The sequence below is a fragment of the Chiloscyllium plagiosum genome, chromosome 4 (genome assembly GCF_004010195.1).
Source record: "Chiloscyllium plagiosum isolate BGI_BamShark_2017 chromosome 4, ASM401019v2, whole genome shotgun sequence".
NCBI classification, from domain to species: domain Eukaryota; kingdom Metazoa; phylum Chordata; class Chondrichthyes; order Orectolobiformes; family Hemiscylliidae; genus Chiloscyllium; species Chiloscyllium plagiosum.
This window is the reverse complement of record NC_057713.1, coordinates 84,346,134-84,358,300: the sequence shown is the minus strand read 5'-3', so window position 1 is coordinate 84,358,300 and position 12,167 is coordinate 84,346,134. Positions and strand designations below refer to the sequence as shown.

General features: G+C 40.9%; 1 protein-coding gene across 1 annotated transcript in view; it reads right to left on the bottom strand.

The window, feature by feature from the left end:
- Positions 1-11,417, bottom strand: part of LOC122549488 (arf-GAP with SH3 domain, ANK repeat and PH domain-containing protein 1-like) — a 363,467-nt gene extending 352,050 nt beyond the window's left edge. Inside the window, exons 1-2 of the mRNA XM_043689348.1 lie at positions 10,188-11,417; positions 9,446-9,528 (exon numbers count right to left, since the gene is read on the bottom strand). Of these exons, the coding sequence (XP_043545283.1) occupies positions 9,446-9,504 (59 nt within the window). The 5' untranslated portion in view covers positions 9,505-9,528; positions 10,188-11,417. The remainder of the gene's footprint in view (positions 1-9,445; positions 9,529-10,187) is intronic.
- Between the last annotated feature and the right edge of the window lie 750 nt (positions 11,418-12,167).

The following is a 12,167-nucleotide window of genomic DNA, read 5'->3' as shown; positions in this document are numbered from 1 at the left end:
AATCAGTCTCCCATGGGGAACCTTGTCGAATGCCTTACTGAAGTCCATATAGATCATATCTACTGCTCTGCTCTCATCAATCTTCTTTGTTATTCCTTCAAAAAACTCAATCAAGTTTGTGAGACATGATTTCCCACGCACAAAGCCATATTGACTATCCCTAATCAGTCCTTGCCTTTCCAAATACATGTATATCCTGTCCCTCTGGATTCCCTCCAACAACTTGCCCACCACTGAGTTCAGGCCCACCGGTCTATAATTCCCTGGCTTGTCTTTACCGCCCTTCTTAAACAGTGGCACCACATTTGCCAACCTCCAGTCTTCTAGCACCTCACCTGTGACTATCAATGATATAAATATCTCAGCAAGAGGCCAGGAATCACTTCTCTAGCTTCCCACAGAGTTCTCTGGTCCACTTGATCAGGCTCTGGGGATTTATCCACCTTTAATCATTTCAAGACGGTTCATGATGGTTCAACACTTTTAAAATTATGAACAAAATCTGGGAGAAGCTTCTGTTATACTGCATGCAGGCAGACCTTACTGACATCACGCCAGGCTGCCGCAATGATGTCAATAACATTCTTAATGTTAAAGCTCTTCCAAAATTGAAGAATACTGTCCTCATTATCTCCCTCAGTAGCAATCAGTTTCCTGAACGTGCGCCTTAAATAATAAGCTTTAAAAGCTGCTTTTGCATCCTGGTCTAGGGATTGAATGAGAGAAGTTGTGTTTAGAGGTAGATGTTTCACTTTACTGTTTTCAGAAAGCTCACCAATGGTGGGAGGATGGCTTGGTGCATTGTCCAGAGTGAGGAGAATCTTGAAAACCAAACGTTTTCTCCTGTAATAATTTCTAAAAACATCCTCAAAAACATCAACAGTTAGCTCAAAAAGAATTTGCCCTGACATCCAACCTCTTTTTCTTGACCTGAAGGTAACCTTGCAAGACTCGTGGATTGACAGAGTGGTACACCCCTACAGGCTTAAGCTTTAAATTTTTCAATAGAATTGGCACCCAACAACACAGTCATATGATCCTGCGCGACCTTAAAACTTGGAGTGGATGTTTCATTCTTAGAAATGTTCATTGTGGATGGCATTTACTTCCCATATAAAACTGTCTTGTCCAAACTAAAGATTTGATCTAAGGTGCAGCTTTCTTCTAAATCGTATACGGTAATTGTCAATAGGAGTTCGTGTTTTAAAACAAATTATTCTCCAATTCACCAATTGCATTACAGCCAAATAGCATTGACAAAATGTGCAGTATAGGTCAACAACCTGTACAAAACAGGAGCTATGGACTGTTAATTGGGACAGGCTGTTTTCAGGCAAGTCCATATTTGACGTGGGAATTTTTGAAAGACCTGCTGGTCAGAGTTCAGGACTAGCATGCTCCAGCTAAGGAAGAAGGACAAGGATACCCTTGGATAAAAAGGGAGGTTGTGAATTTAGTCAAAAGGGATAAAGAAGCATGTGCAAAGTTTACGAAGCTATAATCTGGCAGGGCACATGAGGAATATAAAGAAAGCAGGAAAGATCTCAAGCAGGGAATTAGGAGAGCAAGAAGCGGCCATGAAATGACCTTGACAAGTTGGGTTAAAGAGAATCTCAAAGCATTCTATACATACATTAAAAATAAGAGGATAACTAGGGAGACAGTAGGATCACTCAAGGATACGGAGACGATTTGTGCTTGGAGGCAGAGAATGAGGGCAAGATCTTAAATGAGTATTTTTGCATTGGTTATTAACCCAGAAGGATATGGATGACAGTGAGATTTGTGTGGAGCATGCTAATATGTCACAGCAAATAAGATCAAAAAAGAAGTGGTGTTGAGTTTCTTGAAGAGCATTAAGATGGATAAGTCCCCAGGACCTGATGGTGTCTTCCTAAAGTTATGGAGAGAGATAAGAGAGGAGATTGCTGGTGCCTTCATCAAGATCTTTGTATCCCTGTTAACCACTGGAGAAGTCCCAGAGAACTGGCGAGTAGCTAATTTGTTCCTCTGTTCAAGTAGGGAAATAGGGATACGGCAGGAAACTATAGACTAGTTAGTCTCACATCAGTAATTGGGAAGCTATTGGAGAGAATTCTTAGGGATAGGATTTATACACATTTGGAAATGTATGGCCTAATTAGGGACACTTTATTGCTGGAACAGCACAGCAGGTCAGGCAGCATCCAGGGAACAGGAGATTCGACGTTTCGGGCACAGGCCCTTCTTCAGGAAGAAGGGCCTTCTTCCTGAAGAAGGGCCTGTGCCCGAAACGTCGAATCTCCTGTTCCCTGGATGCTGCCTGACCTGCTGTGCTGTTCCAGCAATAAAGTTTCAACTTTGATCTCCAGCATCTGCAGACCTCACTTTCTCCTCCTAATTAGGGACAGTCAACATGACTATGTGCAGGACAGAATATGTCTCACTAACTTGATTGAATTTTTCAAGGAGGAGACAAAGGTGATTGATGAGAATAGAGCCATGGATGTTGTCCATGTGGATTTTAGTAAGGTTTTCAACACGATCCCTCCTGGTAGGCTCATCCAGAAGATTAAGATGCATGGGATTCATGGCAACTTGGCAGCATGGATTCAGAATTAGCTTGCCCATACAAGACAGAGGGTAATGGTGGAAGGATGTTTTTCTGACTGGAGGTTCTATGACTAATGGTGGTCCACAGGAATCCATACTAGGACCTCTGCTGTTTGTGATATATACAAACGACTTGGATGAAAATGTGGATGGGTGAGTTAGTAAATTTGCAGGTGATACAAAGATTGGTGCAGTTTTGAATAGTGTAGAAAGTTGTCAAAGAATACAGCAGGATAGATCATTGACAGATATGAGTGGAGAAATGGCAGACAGAGTTTAATTAGAATATGTGTGGGGTGCTGTACTTTGAGAGATCAAATGTTAAGAAAAAATATACAGTTAACGGTAAGACCCTGAACAGCATTGATGTTCAGAGGGATCATAGCTCCTTGAAAGTGGCCACTCAAGTAGATCGAGTGGTGAGGAAGGCATATGGCATGCTTGCCTTTATTGGTCAGGAAATTGAGTACAGAGGAACCTTGATTATCCGAAGGACATGGACGGGGAGTATTTCACTCAGTTACTCGAATGCCAGATAATGTAGTTCAGCCAAGCATGGGAACTTGCAATCTTGCATGTAAATCTGAAATTCAGATAATTGAATGCCGGATAATTGAGGTTCCTCTGTACAAGCCTCAGCATGTCATGTTGCAGATTTATAAGATGTTGGTTAGATCACACTTCGAGTATTGCATTCAATTCTGGTCGCAACATTACAGAAAGGATGTGGAGTTTTGGAGAGGGTGCAAAATGTTCGACAGAAAATCTTTGCTTACCATTAGTTTGACTGCCCTTGATCATTTAGGATTTTATATTGTTGTGTAAGGTTGCAAAAAATGTGAGCTGATAATGGCATTGCAAGTGAGGCAGGACAACTGAGAATCAAGACAGCAAGATAACTAACAGTGTTTCTCCTTAACCATTCAAATTGAAGTATTGTGAAATTAACAAAGAAAGGGCTGAAAAGGAAGCAGAAACTAGAATGGGTGAATTCAATATCAAATGGAATACAGAAAGACAAAATAAACGGAGAACATTAAGGGAAAGATAAATGAGACAGAAAGAAAAATATTTTCTCAATCATTTATAATTTTGAATTTTGAAATCTCCGACAATGGAAACATCAAAGACTGAGATACCACTCTTATAATTGATCACTTTCTGAACCAAAAAGGTTTATTGGAAGTCACTACTAATTAAAGAGTACTTAGCAGATGATTACTTGACTTAACCTTCCAGGGCAACTTTAATGCACATTTAATGTGGAAATGCAGAAGCTCCATGAAACTCAAAGGAAAATTAAGTGCAAAATGGTATTTTCACAAACCAACAGCATAATAGTGAAAATAGCCCAAAACTTCCTCTATTTCTCACCACAAATTCAAGCCAAGTCATTTTGAAGAAGTAATAAAGAAGATTAATGAGGGCAGAGCAGTGGACATGATTTATATGGACTTCAGTAAGGTGTTCGACAAGGTTCCCCATGGGAGACCTGTTAGCAAGGTTAGATCTCACAGAATACAGGGAGAACTAGTCATTTGGATACAGAACTGGCTCAAAGGTAAAAGATAGAGGGTGGTGGTGGAGGGTTGTTTTTCAGACTGGAGGCCTGTGACCAGTGGAGTGCCACAAAGATCGGTGCTGGGTCCACTACTTTTCATCATTTATATAAATGATTTGGATGTGAACATAAGAGGTATAGTTAGTAAGTTTGCACATAACACCAAAATTGGAGGTGCAGTGGACAGCGAAGAAGGTTACCTCAGATTACAACGGGATCTTGATCAGATGGGCCAATGGGCTGAGAAGTGGCAGATGGAGTTTAATTCAGATAAATGCAAGGTGCTGCATTTTGGGAAAGCAAATCTTAGCAGGACTTATACACTTAATGGTAAGGTCCTAGGGAGTGTTGCTGAACAAAGAGGCCTTGGAGTGCAGGTTCGTAGCTTCTTGAAAGTGAAGTCGCAGGTAGATAGGATAGTGAAGAAGGTGTTTGGTATGCTTTCTTTATTGGTCAGAGTATTGAGTACAGGCGTTGGAAGTTCATGTTGCGGCTGTACAGGACATTGGTTAGGTCACTGTTGTAATATTGCTTCCAATTCTGGTCTCCTTCCGATCGGAAAAATGTTGTGAAACTTGAAAGGGTTCAGAAAAGATTTACAAAGGGTTCAGAAAAGATTTACAAGGATGTTGCCAGGGTTGGAGGATCTGAGCTCTAGGGAGAGGTTGAATAGGCTAGGGCTGTTTTTCCTGGAACGTCGGAGGCTGAGGGGTGACCTTATAAAGGTTTATAAAATCATGAGGGGCATGGATAAGATAAAAAGACAAAGTTTCTTCCTTGGGGTAGGGGAGTCCAAAATTAGAGGGCATAGGTTTAGGGTGAGAGGGGAAAGATATAAAAGAGACCGAAGGGGCAACGTTTACATGCAGAGGGTGGTACGTGTATGGAATGAGCTGCCAGAGGAAGTGGTGGAGGCTGGTACAATTGCACATTTAAAAGGCATCTGGATAGGTATATAGAGTCATAGGGATGTACAGCATGGAAGCAGACCCTTCGGTCTAACCTGTCCATGCCGACTATATATATCCCATCCCAATCTAGTCCCACATGCCAGCACTCAGCCCATATCCCTCCAAACCCTTCCTCATCATATACCCATCCAAATGGCTAGTTCTCCCTGTATTCCATGAGATCGAACCTTGCTAATCAGTCTCCCATGGGGAACCTTGTCGAACGCCTTACTGAAGTCCATAAAGATCACATCTACTGCTCTGCCCTCATCAATCTTCTTTGTTACTTCTTCAAAAAACTCAATCAAGTTTGTGAGACATGATTTCCCATGCACAAAGCCATGTTGTCTATCCCTAATCAGTCCTTGCCTTTCCAAATACATGTACATCCTGTCCCTCAGGATTCCCTCCAACAACTTGCCCACCACTGAGGTCAGGCTCACCGGTCTATAGTTCCCTGGCTTGTCTTTACAGCCCTTCTTAAACAATGGCACCACATTTGCCAACCTCCAGTGTTCCGGCATCTCACTTGTGACTATCGATGATACAAATGTCTCAGCAAGAGGCCCAGCAATCACTTCTCTAGCTTCCCACAGAGTTCTCGGGTACACCTGATCTGGTCCTGGGGATTTATCCACCTTTAACCGTTTCAAGACATCCAGCACTTCCTCCTCTGTAATCTGGATATTTTGCAAGATGTCACCATCTATTTCCCTACAGTCTCTACCTTCCATATCCTTTTCCACAGTAAATACTGATGCAAAATATTCATTTAGTATCTTCTCTATTTTCTGTGGCTCCACACAAAGGCCACCTTGCTGATCTTTGAGGGGCCCTATTCTCTCCCTAGTTACCCTTTTGTCCTTAATATATTTGTAAAATCCCTTTGGATTCTCCTTAATTCTATTTGCCTACTATTCTATTTGCTATCTCCTGATTTCCCTCTTAAGTATACTCCTACTTCTTTTATACTCTTCTAAAGATTCACTCGATCTATCCTGTCTATACCTGACATATGCTTCCTTCCTTTTCTTAACCAAACCATCAATTTCTTTAGTCATCCAGCATTCCCTTTCACCCTGACAGGAATATACGTTCTCTGGATTCTTGTTATCTCATTTCTGAGGGCTTCCCATTTTCCAGCTGTCCCTTTAGCTGTGAACATCTACCTCCAATCAATTTTCAAAAGTTCTTGCCTAATACCGTCAAAATTTGCCTTTCTCTAATTTAGAACTTCAACTTTTAGATCTGGTCTATCCTTTTCTATCATGATTTTAAAACGAATAGAATTATGGTCGCTGGCCCCAAAGTGCTCCCCCACTGACACCTCAGTCACCTGCCCTGCCTTATTTCTCAAGAGTAGATCAAGTTTTGCACCTTCTCTAGTCGGTACATCCACATACTGAATCAGAAAATTGTCTTATACACACTTAAATTCCTCTCCATCTAAACCTTTAACACTATGGCAGTCCCAGTCGATGTTTGGAAAGTTAAAATCCCCTATCATAACTACCCTTTTATTCTTACAGCTAGCTGAGATCTCATTACAAGTTTGTTTCTCAATTCCCCTCTGACTATTAGGAGGTCTATAATACAATCTCAATAAGGTGATCATCCCTTTCTTATTTCTCAGTTCCACCCAAATAACTTCCCTGGATGTATTTCCAGGAATATCCTCCCTCAGCAATGCTATCCCTTATTAAAAAAAATGCCATTCCCCCTCCTCTCTTGCCTCCCTTTCTATCCTTCCTGTAGCATTTGTATCTTGGAACATTATACTGTCAGTCCTGCCCATCCCTGAGCCATGTTTCTGTAATTGCTATGATATCCCAGTCCCATGTCCTAACCATGTCCTGAGTTCATCTGCCTTCCCTGTTAGGCCTTGAATAGGAAGGGTTTAGAAGAATATGGGTCGGGTGCTAACAGCAACATTTGAATATCTCCATCTAGCCGTACAACTACATCTTTAAAATTGCTGTTTTATTTGTGTGTTCATAATGAGGAGTACCATTGGGTGACGTGTAATTTTGACAATTAATTCTGATTGGTATTATCAAGAAAATTTGAAATATTTTTACATAGTATTTCACAGATTACTCTTAAAAATATGATTCTCATTACACATATGGCCCAGATATTGCAGCGGTAATGTTGGTGAAACTGTCAGCAATCGCTGTCATTTCTCCACTGAAACTGACAAATACTTCGGGATTTTGGAGTCTACAGGTGCACTGGATAACATAGACATCTACAAGTCGCTATCATTGATTCCACTATTCTGCAGAGTTGATGTCCATGGAGACTGCAATCCCTAAGCTGTCAATGAATTAATGAGAAATTCTGTTATGTCAAATTCCACAGAGCTTGAAACATTTTTAGAAGGAAAAACTTATGGATTGATGTGTAAGTCGACTTCTAATGGTAAACATGCTTCATAATTATTGATTATTATTTACTGGCCTTTAAAAGCTAATTTTACATTTGAAAAATGTTACATTTCTTCAATATAAAAAATAACTCCACTTCTTTTAATCTCACCCCATCTTTTAAAAAAAACTTATGATCGATTTAACCTCTGAGTCAGTCCAAGCGATTTACTTTTCCCTCTGAAATTCTAAATTAAAAATGAAAAGCAATCAGCGCTTTTAACTTCCTAGTTTGCTGTCTGTGAGAACACTGCAGTATAATTGGCTGTTTACCCTGCTTGCTGACATTGCCGCTGCTTAACATCTGGACATTCCTTTGACCTACTTCTAAGTTTAATCAGCCAAGTAGCGGAAATATGCACAATGTAAATTGCGAGGCCGCTATGTTCAACCTTTTTAGCTCTCAAAGGTGAGCGCCGTTATTTCATTGCCAACATCTCCGTGGATGTCATTTTTTTCTCTTTGAAGTATTACAACTAACAGTTCCTAATTCTTTCTCTGTGCTACTTATTAATAATTCTTCAATCTGATTGCAAACAATGCATGGAACTCTGTATGTCCTTAACTAAAGGACCCATATCCCCTGCAGAGACCCATGTGGTTTTCAGTAGTTTGATCAGAGGAAGTTGCAGTTCACTTAAAATCTGTAGGCAAGTGCAGGTATAAATCCTTCATTCGCCGCTGACCACAAAATCCGGCCGTGCACATTGTTTCCGTCGACTCCAGCTTTTACTCTATCATATAGTTTCTGGAGCCTATTGCGCCACCTTCAGGTTTTAAACAAGGGACAATAGCAATAAATCTTAGAGATGTTCTACGCAATTCATGGGTGCGTATATGTACTACTGCCACATCATCATTTTGTTCTAAAGAAAGAAAGCTTTTTGCCAAATAGCATTCCCAAAACAGCTGTATGCTTTTAGTTTTGTTTTAATACGGGTATACGTTGCAACTAAGCAAACAAACAACCACTCCCCCTTCAAAGTCACATACTTCTCCTCTTCAGCATAATTTAAGCGGTAAAAGCTGTTTTAAAATAATGCAAAATGAAGGATTTGTTAAGAAAAAGCGTGACCTATCTGGTTAGGCCGAAGGATAAACAATATTAGATGAGTAAAATTGTGAGCCGAGAACTGTTTACTGTATATGCTGAGTCAGAGTAACATTTTAGCATAAACATTCCATTAGGTCACAAACGATACGAATCCCCCTGAAAACTGAGGCTTCCCTCTGCACTTTCAACTTCTACACAATGTTGCCGGGATAATTTAAAGAGAAAAAAAGTGATGTTTTCTCTCGAAATTTCCTTCCAAAGTTGACTATTTCCGACCTGACTCCCTGAAGAATAGAAGTGGTGCTTGCGGTTTTGTGTTGGGGGTGGGGAACCGTTGAGAAAGGGTCTGGGGGTAATCTGTCATCTCTCAAAAGATCCAGATCCGTGGAGGACTTATATCAGAGAGAAACAGAAACAAGTCTGAAGGAATGGCGGAGGAAAACGCTTTCGACAGATCACTATCGGGACATCACGGTTTATGTATTTATTGGTGTGATCTCAGAAACTTCGCCATTATTGGCCGATGCTCAGATTAACGCATTCCTTCCCTATTTGTCTTGAATGAAAGAACATTCAGGATCGTGAAGCAAGTGCCACCATTCTGGCAATGTTCAGTCTCACCAGGAAATCCCGTGGCGCACGCATTGCCCTTCCCATCTCCACCCACACACCGCGACCCTTCCTCAGTGAATTGGCCCGCTCCACCCGACCTCCCATCTCCCTGTCTCCCGCCCATATCAATGATTGACCCAGGCGAGTCCGATCAACGGCATCGTCGCTATCGAAAGGCAAAACAGGGTATTAGGAATCATGTTGAAAGAGAGAGAGCGCGCTGGCTTTATGCAATTAACCCTTAGCTTACCGGTTCCATAATGAATCCCTGGAGGAGAACGTTGATATTCTGGAGGCGGAAGACCTCATGGTTTATTTCACACCGAATCCGACCTTAACATGAATGAAAGCAGCAGTGAATTTGACTGGCCTCTTGGCGATCGAAATAGGAATTCAAATCGAAGCTTATTTTTTTACAGTCTGGCTTCACACGGGATTTACGAACGACTTCGCCACCAATTTGAGTGTGGGGAGGGAGGGGGGTGTAGAGGGAGGGATAAAGTCGACATGACATAGCCTCAGTACAAAACTAGACAAAGTTTCTCTTTTCATCAATCTTTTTCAGAATTATAAAAATGACTTTATCTACCCATTCACAAGATCAAAAGGAATAATATGTTTTCTTTAAAGCGCCTAAAATATTAAGTGTACGCGTTAATATTCTAGTTTTGACCGTTTAATCTTCAGTTAGAAGTTTCCGATTTCATAAATTATACTGTGGTTTTTAAAAAGTTTTCAAATACTACTCGTACAAGAAGTTGATATGGACGTAATGGGTCCATGATCGAAAGTTTCAAAGATTCTGGAGTTCAGTCAGAGAAAGGCACTGCGCGTCATACTCTGAGGTGACCTTTTCTTTGAAAAGTCTACATTATTAATATTTTTTCTTAATAATTTCTTCTTTCTTAATGTCCCTTGGGATATTTGTGCCGCGCCAGTATCTCAGCTGAGTGTTGCCGTTTCTCTCCCGTCTACGGTGTTCAGCAACTTACCAAAACTGGAACTGATTTTCTTCCTGACCAAAGTTTATAGGTAAGGTTTGCTGCCATTATATCATTTTCTCCCCCGGACTATACGGCAGCTTTCCCTTTTACACTCCTCTTTTAAGTGATGGTGGACTGTTAAGTCAATCTTGTTGATTCGCAACCAGCAGTGGAGAGGAGAGAACTGTGATTCGTGTCCATATCCGTTCCTTGTGCTCTCTGGAAAGCTGGGAATCAGAAACGGAAGGAAAATCCACCATGTGAGCGGCACAAAACACAATGGAGAGAAATGTGGCTGACAGCAGAAACTCCAGGAAATCCAACTAATCCAACGGAAATAAGATATATCTGTAAAAACATGCCCGGGAGGTGCACATCTTCAAATTTCACATCCAGCCAATGGTCATCATATGCACCAATTAACCGCATGAAATTGTTTATAGTACAGGCAAATTAGTGTTAAGTAAATGTAAACTAAAGTTGTATATTCAATAGTATGCTGTTTGTGATGAAGAGGGTAAAACTTTACAAATCATGAGGTGGACAAATGTGACCCTGCTAATTTCGCCCAGTTTCAAAGTCAAACATCACGATTGCAGAAGAAAAATAGATGTTAGCCATTTGGGAGTACAAAGGAAATCGTTTAACACTTCTGCCAATTCTGTCGCTCTAGATTCTGCTATCACTAATTTAGGTATCACTGCCCCATCTTCTTTCACAACCTTGGTTCTCTCTCCACAGACACTGCAGAGTTTCTCCAGCAATCTCTGTAACTCTGACAGATTTCAAGCATCTGCAGTAGTTTTGTTTTATGTCTTAGTAACTTTTCTGAAGAAAACTATCCATCCCAGACTTGAAATTAATAACTAAGTGCCTTCACTTTACATTTGCAGAAGAGAGTTTCAATCTTCTGCCACCCATTGTGTGGAAAACAGCTCCCCAGTATTCTACCTGAAAGACAGGTTCTAATTTGGAGAGAATATGTTCAGTCCTTGACTCCATAACCAGTGGAATTAGCTTCTCCTTTTCCACCCAATTTGGCCTCCTGAATACAATACAAACTTCAATCAAATCACCACTTAACCTTCTAAATTTCAAAGAATACAACTCTGCTTTCTGTTAACATTCTTTGTAATTTGATATCTGGAGTACAGGTATCATTCTTGGAGAATAAAAGCAAAATACTGCAGACCACAGAATTAGATTAGATTAGATTAGATTAGATTACATTTGGCCCAACAAATCCACACCAACCCTCTGAAGAGTAACCCACCCCGCTATATGTACCCCTGACTAATGCAGCTAACACTATGGGCAATTTAGCATGGCCAGTTCAACTGATCTGCACATCTTTGGATTGTGGGAGGAAGCCCACAAAGACGCAGGGAGAATGTGTAAACTCCATACAGTCACCGAAAGGCAGGAATTGAACACAGGTCCCTGGTGCTGTGAGGCAGCAGTGCTAACTACTCAGCCTCCATGCCACCATTAATTGTTACAGTGCAGAAGGAGGCCACCTGCCCATTGTGTCTGCACCACCTTTCTGAATGAACATCTCACACCATGCCATTCTCCTACTCTCTCCCCATAGATGTGCATGTTCTTCCCTTTCAAGTAATCGATACATTCATTTCTGAGTGGCCCAACTGAAACTGCCTCCACCATAAACTCTACCAATGCTTTCCGCACCTTAACCACACAGTACATGAAAATGATTTTCCTCATAAATTTTGCTTCTTTTACTAATTACTTTAAATCTGTATGTGCTCATTCCGGATCCTTTGATGAGTAAAGTATTTAGTCTTAATACTTCTATCTGATAGAAAAACAGTCCCAACCTCTTTAATATAGCTTCATAGCTGAAATTCCTCATTCCTGAAACTATTCTCATACCCCGCTATCCCCAATTGCTTTCTCTCCTTCCTAAGGTGTGGTGCCCAGGACAAGATGCAATACTTCATTTGTGGCCAAGCCAATGTTTTATAAATA